Source organism: Ostrea edulis, chromosome 6 (assembly GCF_947568905.1).
Source record: "Ostrea edulis chromosome 6, xbOstEdul1.1, whole genome shotgun sequence".
Taxonomy (NCBI): domain Eukaryota; kingdom Metazoa; phylum Mollusca; class Bivalvia; order Ostreida; family Ostreidae; genus Ostrea; species Ostrea edulis.
The window spans coordinates 74,893,207-74,910,298 of NC_079169.1; the positions used below are offsets into that span (position 1 = coordinate 74,893,207).

The 17,092-nt window shown below is 34.0% G+C and overlaps 1 protein-coding gene across 2 annotated transcripts; it reads right to left on the minus strand.

Moving 5' to 3' along the window:
• LOC125683527 (E3 ubiquitin-protein ligase TRIM33-like) lies at positions 1-13,897 on the minus strand. Of its 2 annotated transcripts, none has more exons than XM_048924776.2 (9): positions 13,071-13,897; positions 11,259-12,848; positions 9,509-9,617; positions 7,770-7,836; positions 7,217-7,476; positions 6,845-6,974; positions 2,421-2,495; positions 1,559-1,711; positions 1-1,397 (listed from the first exon to the last, which is right to left on the minus strand). In XM_048924776.2, the coding sequence occupies exons 1-9, from the start codon at positions 13,285-13,287 to the stop codon at positions 1,179-1,181; spliced, it is 2,820 nt and encodes a 939-aa protein (XP_048780733.1). In that variant the 5' UTR covers positions 13,288-13,897; the 3' UTR covers positions 1-1,178. The 2 variants fall into 2 exon arrangements, with proteins under 2 accessions (XP_048780733.1, XP_048780732.1); XM_048924775.2 differs by having other exon boundaries at positions 11,178-12,848; positions 13,071-13,891.
• Between the last annotated feature and the right edge of the window lie 3,195 nt (positions 13,898-17,092).

The window sequence follows — 17,092 nt, forward strand, 5'->3', positions numbered from 1 at the left end:
TATAAATCAATTGCACTTTTAATTAGGATCATTTCCCTATAATGGAACACACAAAGATTGAGTAGCATTAAAATCATAATACCCAAAAGAATTTAGCAACTAATTAAAATTACATGTTTAATAAAATATCATTTTTTTTTTCATTAAATTTCACCATACCAAACAGCAAATGTAAACTCAGCACCGACCAGACAAAAACAAGGCCTAGCACTGTATGATCCATGAAATGTCGAGAATTGAACTGCTATAAACATAATTGATGTATTTAAGTACTGCAGCTATAACTATTACAGTATACAATATAAGATTACACTATGTAATTCGCCAAATGATCTTTGAGAAATCGTAATCTGCTCCAAACCACTTCATATCATATTGTATAGTTAAGCATTAGCTTCATGCCTTTATTGCCTTATTATTAGATTCTTTTTTAAAAAGCATCTGACATAGTTTTCATCATTCATATCAACATGTAAATATGAACTCAATGTGCCACAGAGTAATAAGATTAAAGCAACATTCTGGAAATCCGTGATGTTGTCCAGTACCGCCAGAAGGTGTGAAAAAGTGGCATTCTGGAAACCTGTGAAGTTGTCCAGTGCCGTCAAAAGGTGTGAAAAAGTGGCATTCTGGAAACCTGTGATGTTATCCAGTGCCGTCAGAAGGTGTGAAAAAGTGGCAAGTTGTCTTACTGTACCACAAATATTAAAATCAAAATGCTGTGGATACATTCAATGTGAGAAAACCGTAACTGTGACTGAACAAATTTTTAATATGAAAATCTGAAATGATTCTACCCATCTTAACCACAAGCTTAAATTAAACACTGCAATTGGTAGAATGTTTATGTAATCCAACCAAAAGAATACCCAATATCATCAAAATATACAATAACTTAAAAATTCTTTCTATATTGTATATACAATTGTGTAAAATATGACATATTGACAAACAACATCGAAGTTACAAGGCTACAGCTACAAACTGATACTAGTAAGTAGAAAAATAGTTGTCTTCAAACAATATGTCCATGTCATTAATGCTGTGCATTTTAATGTGGAAATCAGAAGTGGGCATTTTTAAAATCATATTAGTTATGGAACAAATTCTGTCACTGTTCATACATAGACACAAATAACAGTTTTAGACTAATCATAACAACTCTATGTCCCCTAACATCAGTGGATGTGAACGGGGGGACCCGTTCCTGGGTCGTCCTCGAATCGTTTCTTCTTTTTCTTTTCTCCAGGTCCGCCATCTGAAGCATCACTAACAGGAGTGTCTGTTCTAGTGTCCAGATCATCGAGAATATCCATATAGCATGGCAAAAATTGCTGCACGAGACGATCAAATTCTTCATCAAGCATTTTGCCCTGATCATATATTGGAGTTCCAATCTAATAACATAATATTAAAATTCATTATTTACCTCATCAAGATTGAAATCTACAAAGCATTCATACATACCTTCAAATTTGAAGGTTTAATATACCATATCTAAATTTCAATTACACCATTCTATGTCATTACACAAGCACTGTGCCCTCATTATACATACCGCATTGTAAGTCAAACAATTCTTGAAGACCAGTTTACAATCAGAAAGAAACTCCTCTACAGTATTGTAATGGTTGAAGTTCTGTCTTTGTATTTTGGCTCGGATCTTGGAGAAATCTATAGGCCTAGTAATGATTTTATAGTAGTTGGGAACCTTCAAAGAGAAAGCAATAATTCCACCATCTCAGGAAACTACAACAGTTGTCTCTCTTGTATGCTCTTTAACCATTTATATTTGAACAGACTTTGAGATTTAGGGTCATCCACAAAGTTTCCAAGTATAAAATTTTATCTATGGTTTGAATGCTATATTTTGCTATACACGTAACTAGTTTATTCATCAAGAAAACCACCAAAATGAATGGGGAAAAATAATGAAAAATGCACATAATACAGGACTCAAAGACAACCTTCCCCTTTCAGTTTTGCCGAGAGCAACAGGGTAGTGATTGGATTAGTTTAACATTCCACTGCATGTGTTTTCAACATCATATTGCTGGATGTTACGGCAGGCCTCGAATGAATGTAAATTTAGATTTTGATGCCTGCTGATTGCTTTTATAATAATATTAGTAAATAAATCATAAATTCTATTTTTTAAGATAATCTTGGTCAAATCAATGAATGTTTTAGTTTTTAGCTTCAAGAAGAAACTTACTATCCCCTGATGATCAAAATTTTTTGAAATTGTAATAAATATCAAAATATAAAAATAGTACAAGCAAGTTAGACCATGTAATTAACAATTTATGAAACAAATTACAAAAATCATGACAAATTGTGTCTGTATACATGAAAATAAAATCAACGATCACTCAAAGCCAAGTATCATACATAATTCAAATTATAATATATGTACATACCAATTTACTGACAGGCTCATGGAATACCACACTGTCTTTGTTGGTATATAATTCCAGTAAAATCCGTTCACAGGCCTAAAAACGAAAAAAAAAAACAAAAAACAGCTTACATTCAAAACTCAAAATAATTGCAAACATGACATATTAAAGCATTTGTATTCAAATAATTCAATTTCTGTTGTAACATAAACTTGACTGGTTCAAAAAAACAAAAAACTTTCAATTTCCAATAAATGATTCATGTAAAAAATATTGTGGCATCATGTCTGATATTGCATGGTAATGCAGTAAATGTGATATTTTAATATGGGGTCTACTCAGTAATCTTGTTAAAGGGGATGTAAAGAGATTGAGGTAGTTTAAATGCTTGTTTACAAACTATGAAGTGTTAATTATAACAATCCATTTTATCCTCTATAATATCATTTGTTATTCATCCCTTAAATATTAGAATTATAAATAATTTCAAGCATGTTCATCAATGCGAAACAAAAAATTAGTAGCTGGTACAGACCTTTATAGGTGTAAGGTCAATACCACAACTGTACCTAACATAAAATTGTTGTACAGAGCTGGAATAACAGATCAAAATGGAAATGAAATTACTTCGGTTACACTCTGCCATGTACAAAAGCCAATGACCTACAGGTGATCAAGACCACAATACAACTTTAAAACATAGAGACTCAGTCCTGAAATCAGCACTTCAACTTTTACACTAACACAATATAATTCTGTTTTCAAAGTGTGAGGGTGGTAAAATTTATAATTTCCTTTTTCCATACAGTTAATTGTAATGGCAAGCATCACAGCTTTGTGGTATTATTTGTAAAGTTCATGGTCCATAATGCTTTCAAAAAGGGCCAGCAAAGCCCAAACTCAAACTTGATCTGTAATCCATAGATGTAAGCTCTTACCCTTAGCTAAGGATAGCCCAAAAAAGTATGGAAAACTTAATATCAAACCTCTAAGATTTGCGAAGTTTAAAGTCCATAACTCCATTAAAAATAGGTCAAAGCCAAAACCTGTAGACACGACCCTAACTAATCTTCAAACTTTATTTCATATGAAATATGTCTAAACAAATCAAAATTTTTTATTTGCATTTATTTCCATTATACTGTTACTGGGTTTATGTTTCTGTAAAGCGCGAAAGGAAATCAAAATGAAATGAAATCCACCGAAACGAAACAAAATCTACAGAAACGAAACCCACAGATACGAAATGAAACCTACAGAAACAAAACGGAACAGATTGTATAACCGAACACTTTTAATTATGATAATTAATGGTATATCATGCGCCTGTGAAAGTTACCACGCATAAATGAAATTCGCCTCCCCTTTGATGGAGGCATCTGGATTGACCGATACAAAGTTTAAAAAGTTGGAAAGAGGGGGTGAGTAAGCATAAAGTACATGTCTGAAGTTGCTTAAATCATTAATACCATCTGCAATTAGTTTCGGATCCAGAAATTTCAGAACGGAGGGTTACAGTCTCACAGGTCGGAGGTCTGGGGAAACACACTAAATGAAGGGTGGTGTTGCCGGCGTTGGATCCACCTTTGGGCATAAATACATGTTTCAGTATTTTTTGCTCTAAAGACAAATCTATGTATACATGAGGATGTTGTGTATTTGTATGTAGTATATCAAACGGTGGATTCTGAGTATATCTTCCTGTTTTCTTTGTAATTATGTTCCCAAAACAAAGTTTGGGAACATTGTTTTTACTCTGTTTCTTACCATTATTATTATTTTTCTCCGGTACTTTTTTTGTCCAGGAGTGTTCTCAGAAACTACATAAGAGATCGATATGAAACTTTCCAGGATGATAGTGTAGCATTTGTAGATGTGCAGAACGATAGTCAATTTGTCTGCACGTGCATACACAAGCACGCACGTGCATTGCAATTTTGGTACAAAAATGGAAAATCAGAATATACAAGGGATCAATATGAAACCTTAAAAGGATGATAGTTTATCATTTGTAGATATGAAAAATGATAGTCATTCCGTTTGCTCGCGCGTGCATCACAAAATTTGTACACTAACTTTGCAGTCAGTCTAACTTTTTTGTTGTTCATTAAAATGGTTTGAAATTTATATCATAAGTAGACATTGAGACCCTTAACTGATTTGCATGTTCAAAACTACTAATCTACACGCACATGCACTTCTTTTTGATTGGATAATACTAAAACGTTTATAACTATCTTATTTATGAAGTGAATGAGTTGATATTCACAGTATAGGTAGATCATATGTGTATCTTTATATCTGTGTAATAAAAGATACCAACACAACATTTATATGTGGTAACTTTCACAGGGACCTGAGATACCATTTTTTATTATCATGATTACACAGTTCGGTTCTACAATCTGTTTTGTTTTGGCAGATTTCGTTTCGTTTCAGCAGATTTCGTTTCGTAGTTTACAGGTACCCTTCTTCCATTGATATATCTCAAGATTTATGTGGAGTCTTGTAATTATCATCTAACTTTTGAAATATTTAATTAGATGAATTGATAACTGCAGACAATCATTTGATCGATCCCCAGGTTGTGATACCCAATGAAGTGTCATTACTAATTATCAGGTTGAAATTTGAACTGATTATGTATTTCTCTGGGATCAAAGTTCAAGCGATCTTGAGAATCACCTGTATTGTTGTATTAGATATTTTACATGTATACTAATGTTTAATCACGTTTTGTATCAAATTAAAATACAGGGCTTGAAGCTAACATTTTATGTCACCAGTCCAGCTGGACTGATGGGGTATAATTTCAACCAGTCCACAGAAAAATTTACAAGTCAAACAGAGTTTTCCAGAAATAATTAAACATATTTCGTTAATGTTATTAAAATGAAATTTAACTCAATATGCCTCAGACAATATTGTAACACTTAAATGTGGGATTTATATTTATGTATCAGTTTTGTCTGATATCTAAAGATCTAAAGATCGAAGCATGCCAAATGTGTATAAAATTTCATATTAAGTATATTTTTCAAAATGGTGCTTTAGAAACTTAGCCAGTCCCATCGGACAAATGTCAGTCAGTCCGCCAGACTTTTATCCAGTCATAGACTGATGGGCATATGTTAATTTTGAGCCCTGAAATAAGATCCTGTAATCTGCTCACATAGATGTTCTGGATATGTATACACTTAATATGAGAACATGGACAAAACTGAAATAAACCAAATGTTGTGTGACTGTTGTAGAAAAAAATGACAGAAAGACATTCACCAATCAAACGTTAAATGCTATATGCTAGTTCCACATGTATTAGAAGATAGCTATGAATAGATGACATTACACTTCTGGGATTTTTTATCTTTTTTAAAATAAGACACAAAGAGTTAGAAACACATAACAGCTAGTTAAAATCGGGTAAAAAAAATGAAATAAGAATGTCATTAATTTAATGTGAATTTGATTTATTTCACCCCCATTAGCTGAAGAATACTGAGGGGGTTTCAAATAATTTTTGGGTAGAATGCTTCTCTTGAATTACTTGAGAGAGCTTGCTTGTTTTTAAATTTATCAAATTTCATTTACTGTACATTTAGCATGTATGGCATAAAATCTCATGACAATTGTTTATACAAATTACCCACAATTTCTTAATCAGGGGTATGAAAATTGAGAGAAAAGGATAAGGAAAATTCATTTTGATTGGATAATTACTGGTGAGGTACCTATTAAATCTGTTGTCAACACAAAACCAGGTATAAAGATAAAGTTGGACATCCAAACAGACATTACAAATTTGAATATTTGTATTGGAGATGGAACTGGGGAATGAAATGAATAAAAAATTTATAAAATTTAATATCCATTTCATGTTTGTTATTGAAATGTTTTGGACTGACAAAATTTGTCCAGACTGACAAACTTCATATGGTAGTCAGTCCATATGGACAGTGAAAAAATTACTGGAGAAAGGAAATGTTATGATAAAAAAAATTTGATTGATCACACCTAGGATGGAATCTGTGATGTTTGTTTACGGATGGAATCTGTGATGTTTGTTTACGGATGGAATCTGTGATGTTTGTTTACGGATGGAATCTGTGATGTTTGTTTACGGTTTGCAAAATTTGATTAATAAGTGAAAAATACTATTACTTCAAAAGTTTCCATATTGATACAAATTTGCTATTAAAGCTGATTGTACAAGCCAAACTTAATAATACATGGTTTAAACTTACAAATCCTACTGTGTTCTGATGGGCTAAAACAGACTCATGATTATTCATTGCTTCAGGTCACCAGAACATGACCCTCAAAGAGGTGTTGTAAACCTTGGCTTAACTCTGTGAGTAGATTAAAGGATCTGCTTCTAATTAGATTGGTGTTACAAGTACTGCTGTATATTTGTCTCCTACATGATTTTACACAATTCAGCATACCTTGAGTTCTTTCTCTGTGAGTCCTGAAGGGGCTTTCCGCTTCCCTGGACCCATAGTGAGATCCTTTTTCTCTATCTCAGACAACACCATGTCATCAGTTTTTGCACATAAAGTACACTGCCATTCCTCACTATATTTAAATAAAAATCCTTTCTTAGCAAACACAACATATGGCATTATTTTACCTCGGACTAGAATGTAACTATGCCATTGGATAAAACATGTCACATGATTGGATAGAGCATCTTACGAGCAATATTGGTACATGTATGTATAAGAATAATTAATGCCTCGCCTCTAAGCAGTACAGGTTATAGGTCAGTAGTATCTTATTCTTACCCATCAACCACTTGCATATCTTGCAGTACATACCTTGGAAATTCTTTGAGTTCAGGAATGTGACACTTAAGATGAAATACTTTAGGGCACTTGTCACAACACAGGAGATCTCCCCCATTCTGACAGACGGCACAGTAATCTTCATTAGGATCATCATCCTTGCTCACAGAAATCTGCTTCCCTTGTGATGGACTCTGGTTGTGTAACTGGTTGGCATGGATCAAAGGGGGTGGAGGAGGTGGAGTGGATTGGGGAGGAGGGCCAGGTGCCAGATGCTTCTCTAGCAAAGTCGTCTTTAATAAACCAATACAAGTTTTCAACAGTTAGATCTATACAAATCCCACTCTTTATACACACTATTAAAATAAATCTAATTAATTGTTCAGTATATTGCAGAATAACTAAAATTTTATGTTAAAAAGAGCTGCCAAAATTTAGAGAGAGAAAAAACATAATAAAACTGGTCTCAGAATATCTCTTCACAGTTTTACTTGTGATACTTTTCATTTTTGTAATACATTTTATTTTACACAGGTGCTTAAATATTACATTAACGCAACTATATATACATAATTATAAAGCTTACAGTTTCATTGGGAGATGATGAAAACTGGCAGGAGGACAATTGTTTGTTTTCTGACTTTACATGGCTTCTGTAATAAAATGAATCTATATCATAAACATCACACAAATTTAAATAAAGTCCAGTTGCTGCCTATAATCTGAAAATTCTTAGTTAGCTAGTAGTAATGTATTTTGTTGAATCTGGAATCATTTACAGACCTGCCTACTATGCTCTTTTTGATAAACATGAAAAAAGAGGTGCATTTAGGTGGAATTTCAGAGGCAAAGGTGTAATCCTTCATATTTTTTTTCTTTTTTGCTGTCATTTATATTATACTACATATGAGTGTGTGAATGTCATATAATAAAGAAAGTAAAACTATTTTCAAATCGATTATTGATTGATCATTCATTAGAAAATTGTTTTATGACCTACATCACAAGATGTCCATGATGTTGTAAATTTACAGAAAGCAATATGAGGAGGACGACTCAGATTATAAATATCAAAATCAGTTTTCAATCTTTGCATTTTAACATCTTTTAATAGAAAAAGTCACATAAGAAATGTACATTACATTTTATGTTGGGTCACCAGACGGACAAATTTGGTAAACGACCAATAACTTTGCATATATAGTTACTTGTTCTGTGGACCAGCGAATTAAAATGCTACGCTGTGAACATGTGCTCTTGTATCTATTTGATATACATGTATTTGTTATCTAGAAGCATCAATCTTGTTGTGACCTGACTTGTCTTAATTTCTTTTGACTTTCAAAGTTTATAAACATACAAACTTGTATCAAATACCAAGGAATTACTTGGGGGGAAATCATTGGTCTTACAATTGGAATGTTGGCCTAAGTACCACTTTTTAGAGTTGAGGGATATCACCAGTATATATATTGCATTATTTCCACTGACGATGATATATCACAACATGCAAACTGGATACCGGTACATCGTAATATCATTCAATTATATGTAACACACAGAACGAAAATGTTCTCTCATTCCAGAGCTTAGTATGTTGTTTTATTTGCAAAATAGCGTTACCTCGATCTTTAAAACAGGAAACCGATAAATGGGAATTTGGGAAACCATATATGTACATGTATGAGACAGAAGAGATTTTTCGTGAAGCTTCAAAATAAGTTAAAATAAAAAGATGAAAAAGTATAAAGCCCTATATCAAAAATCAAATGAGTACATAATTCTAAATACATTTCTCTTCTAAAACATACATATAAATACATTTTTTTTTTTTGCCCAATTCCAGATTTAAATGTTTGCATTTTCAACATTTAGACTAAAAACTTTCTGTTTATAACTATGGATGCTAAATAAGAAGCTGTTAAATTAATTTACTTTTAATCTTTGTCCATTTTTTGGTTGGGTCTTTTAATCTAAATTTTTTATTTTGGTTGTTGTTTAATGTGTTTGGTTTTACTGAGCAAGTACTCAATAAAATTATTCCAAAAGTTAACATGAAGGTTTTATTCAATAATTTGTTTTTAAAATCTTGTTATTTAAATGGAATTTGAAAAAGGCAACACATCGCAATATTTAAATTAGATATTGCAATATATCGCAATATAAATTTTGCTGGCAATATGCATCTTATAAACATTGAGCAGGATGCAATGGGTGATTCTGATTTTATATCTTCACAGAACTTTGCTGTAAGAATTTTACAATAAAAGTTTACCCTAAAGCTGGTTGAATGTGTATCTTACTATCTAGTTGTTTGATATTTACCCAGTATAGGTAGATGGTGAGTCTAGTCTTGTCTGAGTATTTGGGGACCCAGCAACTCCTGCTCCCGCAGGACTGGGTGTCTTGGCTTGATTGGATGCTGCCTGAGGCCCTAAAATGGAATCAAGCATATTTAGTTTCCATACTGATGACAACTTTTCCTCACAAAATTTCACAATACTTTTATTTTTCTTTCTAAAGAGTTGCATGCATATTCTACAATGAAATGCTGTCTCTGTCTATACTCGTAAACAGTATTTATAACAAGATGCAGTGCACCTCTAACATGTACTGTGTTCGTATATGATTGAATACTAACTATATTGAAATAAAACTTTCAAGATTCCAATACAACACATGCTGTTTGTTTTTCTTTTTCATTAAAATTAACTAACATATCAATAATGTAAAGTGTGACATTTTTTTCTTTTGATGTATAAACCCAAAAGTAACCATTAAAAAAATAAAAAATAAAAAGGACTAAAACTGATTCAAATGTAAACAAATTAAATCAATAATTCACAAGTTTTTCATCATATTTTTCACTTTCCCTTGGAGTTTCTATCAATGAGAGAGCGGCGATCATACAAGTTGTTCTTTTACACTTAGAAGATAAACCTGTCAATAACTTATCATGATGCCTTCCCAGATATTTGAATGAATATGTTGAACATTTTAGCTTAAAACAGTAGTAATGCAGATAAGACATTTTGCATTATCTTAATAAAATTTTGAAATGTGGTTCCACACCACAAATTGCCCCTAACTTTTTCATTCAAGATGCTTTGAAAGTCTGACAAAGTGGCTTTGATAACCCTGTATAAAAAATGCAAATGGATAGAAACGGAAAAAACTGATTAAACCATTAAGTATTCAAACAAATTGAAGGATAAGTAAATCCATAGAGATGTTGGGTATTATCCGTATTTTTCTCGTATCTATATACCATGGTACACTTGGAGAAATACCAGTACCTTCAAGTCTGATAATCATTTGAAGATAACGAATTGAAATTATAAAAAACTATACAAAAATAAAACTTACATAAAAATAAATCATGATAGTGGAACTTCCATGCACATTTTTACTCAATTTACATCACCCTTTCATTGCAATATAAACAAATTTAAAGTCAAGCCTACTAACTTTACAATGGGTAAAATGTATAAAGTAGAAAACATTTAGTTCTAAAGTTTAAATAATCACAAATTCAGTACACATATGTATACACATCAGTGAATTGAGTATCGTGGTATATACTGCAGTGCACCACGGTATATACTGCGATGTACCATGTATATATTGCTGTACACCATGGTACAATGTACATATTTTTTGGTGAAACCCAACTCTATAAATCCATGTTAAAAAGTACTGATATGTTGTGGCATATCGATATGCATTGAAGAGGACATAAAATCAGTATTTACAATCTATCGGTATCAATATACAGCCCCAAACTGAACATAAAACACAGTAAAGAAATAAAATGAACAAATTGGATATATATATCAGAAGTTAAATTAAAAAAGAAATATAATGGGCCAGTTGAAGTGTTGTAAGTTACTGTACCATGCAACAAAATACATGCAGGTACATGTACTAATGCTGTAATGCATGGATAAAACTTTGTTATGTTGTTTCATCAAGTGACGCAGTACTCAACAATTACCTGATGAGCCCTGGTCAACGTACGAAACAAATGCTGGTTGTTGAAAACGGGAACCCATGTCAACAAAATTCCAAGATTTACCCGATGTTTGGCCTTGTGTTGCTCTTCCAGTTATAATTCTATCTGCTGCAGAGCTAGGACTGATTGCAGATCGTGTGGGGTCCCCTACAGATGAATTTGGCCGTACCATTCCACTTATATGGCTTGCAGAGCTCGGATGCATAGTGCTATGTGAACTATTAGTGGGCAACTGCATGCCCACTCTTTGTTCAGGCATAAGTAGCCTGGGGGCGTTCACTCTCGGCTGCATCATAGACGCAGCTGCTGGGTGTTGGTATCGAGCATTTAGCACAGGTCTCTGTTGGGGTACACCATTCACCAGATTTGTTAAGTTCCTCACAGATTGGTCAATAACAGGCATGTGGGTGGATGGGACCTGGTGCTGATAGGTTGCAGCCCCTGAACCTGTTTCTGGCCCTGGTTGCTGATTCCACATGACATTGTATAGTTTCTGTGTCAGGTCTCTCTGCTGGTCAGTTGAGAGGTGTGGAAACCTCTGCTGAATGCGAGGTGGTACAGAATTTCTACTGGGGTAATAACCACTGGCATTTGTTGTGCGATTCGGCATCACACTATGGTGCTGTGGGTAAGCATTTGGTTGGCTAGCTCTTACTTGTCCCTGTTGGGGAGTGGGAGCTGGTCTTTGCCCTGGTGCTGGTGGATACTTGCTGTTATCTATCACCAGTGTACCAGCTTTGTTGACATTTTTCAAGATGAAATCCTTTTCATGTTCATAAGATATGGAATAATTGAGAATACTTGGATGGAAAGGGATTCCATTGTTTGCAAGTATACGCAAGGTTTTCATCATCACACCTTTGGCATAAAGTATTGATGTATCGTCACCAACAGTTAGGGCATTCTCTACAAATTCAATTGTGTGTCTCATTTTGTCCAATGCTTCCTTTACCAAACGCTGTTTGTCCGATATAACACTTGTTTTACCATTTACATACTTTTCAAGATACTGAATAAGATTGTCAGTGTGTTTGTTGACTTCCTTGGTTATGATATCTGCTACATCTCTCATATTTTGACAAACATCATTGAGTTTTGATTTCAGTTCATTATTCTTTGCTGTCAGAATTTTATCAGCTTGATGGTAATTTCCAAGTTTTTGTTTCAATTTCACAACTGCATTCTGCAAGTTCTCTCTTTGATTTCTGATAGCTTCTGACAAAAATTGATACTTGTGGTCTTTATGTTCTTCAAGCTGACAATCTCTACAAGTTAATTTATCACAGGTCTCACAAAACAGTTTTAATTGCTCGTTTCTGTGAACAATACAGAACATAATTTTCTGAGGTGTAGAATTAGCATCATCCTCAATCTTCTTTGCCTCTTCTTTTGATTGAATTGTGTGGTCTTTAGTAATGCGTACTCTTTTATGAGCTATAACACATTGATCACACAACCATTCTTTACACTCTGCACAAAATGAAGTTGCCTCCTGCTTTTCATCACATGCTGTACAAATGTGGCTTTCCTCCTCCTTTTCCTCTTCATCTTCAATTACGATAGGTGAACTTTGAACAAAGAGATTATCTAAAACCATGGACTTTTCAACAGTGGCATTGCATGCTGGACACAAAATGGAACAGTTTTCTGACACTGCAAATATATGAAAAAGGGAGAAAAAAATTACATAAAGTATATTTCATTAGTTCAATACTTAATTATTCAGAAAAATGAAGATTGTACACTGCAAATACTTTTTAACAAGCTCGTACATTCTACGAGTTACTTCCCTTATAACGAGCGTTGTTGAGTTGTCACGATGAATTTACATTCAAATCAAGGTAAAGTAAAACGTATGTATTAAATATATTTTACCGGTACTGTCTCCTTTTTCGTCTGAAGTTGTGTCGTCGCTTTCCTCGTTAGGACGCTTTTGTTGAATCTGCACTTGGAAAAGTGAATTCAAGCAGTTTTCACACAAAGTATGTAAACATGACAATAGTTTCGGACTCTTGTCTTTTAATTCCGATGTGCACAAAACACAAATTTGCAAATTGCTGTTTTCAACGATGCTTGGACTTGCTTCAGCCATTTACATTAATTTTCAGAGCAATATCCTAGTGGAAAATGCGTAAATTCACAGCTTTGCCAACGATCATTTCGATGTACCTCCAAACCTACCGCCATGAGCAAACCTCGATCTGATCAACAGGAAGTGCAAAATATAGTGAGGTGGTGTCACTGAGGCGGATCTCAGTATATATGGATTAGACCCATCATTAGTTAAATATCGATCAGTCTTTAACAAAATATTCCTAAACTTGCTGTGAGTGGCATACTTTTAATTCAAATTACCAGTGGCACAAGAATCAGTGGTTGAAAATGAATGACGTCATTGTATGAATCATACGTGTACGCATGTATCACGTGACATAGACAAGGATGATTCATTTGCTTAAATACATGATGAATCACGGCGTTGAAATAGTTGATTTCCGCAAAGATTTATTCCATGTGGTAATTCAAGGGATAATATTATGTCACATGTGGTATGCGCACACACCATGCACGCCATGGTCGAACAATATCACGTGATACTGATCAATACCACATAGCGTCCATGCCATAGCTAGCTTACATATGTGCCTGTCCACTTCTCTGTAAGAACAGGCCTGGACATGCGGACAGCATTAATATTAATAAGCATAAATTTTAATCATTGACTCTATTGTGTAGATATGACTCATCGCCACCGCACGCAGACATGACATTTGTATATTACTGTGCGATTTATGTCGAAGTGAAATCTTGGTACCTCAGTAGTTGTTGAGGCTGGTTTATACGCATATTAACACGAGTCGGATACGTCTTGTCATATACAACTTTTGCAATAAGTGTAGATATTTTTTTATTGTTTTATATCTGTCGACATGGAAGCACGTGAAGTTTCATCATAGCTTAAGACTGCATTGCAGACGAGAAGGACTACATGGAAGAACTTTCTTAGAATGGATTCGACTGCTTTTAATGAGATAATAAAGGTACGAGATACTAAAATAAAGTCGTTGAAGAAACTTTTACAGGTCACCCAAATACTTAAGCTACATAGACATGTGGCAGTGTTTCATGATAAGGTGGTGCTTTTTATTATATGCCGTGGTACTTTCATGATAAGGTGGTGCTTTTTCGTTGTATGTTGTAGTTCTTTCATGATAAGGTGGTGCTTTTTATCATATACCGTGGTTCTTTCATGATAGTGTGGTGCTTTGCATCATATACCATGGTTCTTTCATGATAATGTGGTTTTATTTATTATATGCCGTGGTTCTTTCATGATAAGGTGGGGCTTTTTCGTTGTATGTTGTGGTACTTTCATGATAAGGTGGTGTTTTTTTATTATATGCCGTGGTTCTTTCTTGATAAGATGGTGCTTTTTCGTTGTATGTTGTGGTTCTTTCATGATAGTGTGGTGCTTTTTATCGTATGCCGTGGTTCTTTCATGATAGTGTGGTACCTTTTATCGTATGCCGTGGTTCTTTCATGATAGTGTGGTGCTTTTTATCGTATGCCGTGGTTCTTTCATGATAGTGTGGTGCTTTGCATCATATACCGTGGTTCTTTCATGATAATATGGTTTTATTTATTATATGCAGTGGTTCTTTCATGATAAGGTGGTGCTTTTTCGTTGTATGTTGTGGTACTTTCATGATAAGGTGGTGCTTTTTTATTATATACCGTGGTTCTTTCATGATAAGGTGGTGCTTTTTAGCTCTTCTGAGCCAAAGGCTCAAAGAGCTAATGCTATGGCCATTTGTGCGGTGTGCGGTGTGCGTAAACTTTTTAGAAAAAGGGCTATAACTCAAGAACCCCTTGGCCAATTTTTTTCAAATTTGTTACAGGGTATCATTGGCCCAAGGGCTTTCATACATACTAAATAAAGGGATGTGACCCTTTAACAAGGGAGATAATCAGGAAAATACAAACAAAAGTAGTGGTTGCTAAAAAATCTTCTTCTCAAGAACCACTGGGCAGATTATCACCAAACTTACACATAAGGATGAGGATATGTTGTAGATTAAAAATTGTTCAAGGCATTACCCTGGGGCAAAGGGCATGGTCTCAAGGTCACTTCAAAGTTGACCTAAATTTAAATTTTTTTTAAATTCCTTAAATCTTAGATATTTTAGTCATTATAAGGACTAGGATCATCAAATTTTGACAGTTGATGCATCTTAGGACCTTGTGTCAAGTTGTCTCAAAAGTAGGTCACGGTGACCTACTTTTTGAATTTTGCAGGTATTTATTTTAAAATTAATTTTGATGCATACCTTGGACACTTTGAAGCCTATGATCATCAAAACTTGTCATTTGGTGGATCATGGGACCTTGAAATGCGTCAACTGAAAAATAGGTCACCGTGACCTACTTTCTGAATTTTATGGCTTATCATTTATAGATATATTTTAAGTTGTTATTTCAAATACCGAGAGGTTTAGAATCATCAAATCTTGTAAGTTGATGCATCTTGAGGCCTTGAAACATATTTATAAAAAAGTAGGTCACAGTGACCTACTTTTTGAATTTTGCAGATATTCAAATTTCACATTTTCAATTTTAGATGCATATTTTGGGCACTGTAAAACCTAGGATCATCAAACTTTGTCAGTTGATGCGTCTTCAGTCTTCGGTTTGTGTCGACCAAAAAGTAGGTCACCGTGACCTACTTTTGGTATTTGACAGCTAAATTACTATATTTCAGACACTATTTGACCTATAATCATCAAACTTTGTCAGTTGATGCATTTTGAGTCTTCGGAGTGTATCGACCAAAAAGTAGGTCACTGTGACCTACTTTTGGCATTTGACAGTTATATTTATATATTTCAGTCACTAATTGACCTACAATCATCAAACTTTGACAGTTGATGCATCTTGAGTCAATGGAGTGTGTCGACCAAAAAGTAGGTCACCTTGACATACTTTTGGAATTTGACGGCTATATTTATATATTTCAAATACTATTTGACCTACAGTCATCAAACTTTGTCAGTTGATGGGTCTTGCATGTTCGAAGGGTTTCGACCAAAAAGTAGGTCAACTTAACCTACTTTTGGAATTGGACACCTATATTTATATATTTCAGATACTATTTGACCTACAGTCATCAAACTTTGTTAGTTGATGTGTCTTGCATGTTCAAAGGGTGTTGACCAAAAAGTAGGTCACCTTGACCTACTTTTGGAATTGGACGGCTATATTTATATATTTCAGATACTATTTGACCTACAGTCATCAAACTTTGTCAGTTGATGGGTCTTGCATGTTCAGAGTTCGCTGACCAGAAAGTAGGTCACCATAACCTACAATTGGAATTTGACAGCTATATTTCAATATTCAGATACTAATTGGCTTAAAATCATCAAACTTTGTCGGTTGATATTTCTTGGGTTCTCAAAATGTGTAAACCAAAAAGTAGGTCACATTGACCTACTTTTTTTGAATTCTTAGGATTTAACTAAAGATTTAGAATACTAAGAGGCTAAGAATAGAAATGGTGGGGTTGTACAATTTATCAGAAGAGCGATTCTAGGCCCTTGGGCCTCTTGTTATTATATGCCTTGGTTCTTTCATAATAAGGTGGTGTTTTTTATTGTATGCCGTGGTTCTTTCATAATAAGGTGGTGCTTTTTATTATATGTCATGATTCTTTCGTGATAAAGTGCTGCTTTTTATCATATGCGGTGGTTCTTTCATGATAAGGTGGTGCTTTTTATCATATGTTGTGGTTCTTTCATGATATGGTGGTGCTTTTTCGTTATATGTTGTGGTTCTTTCATGATAAGGTGGTGTATTTTATCTCACCTGAGCCGAAGGCTCAAGTGAGCTTTGTCCGTTGT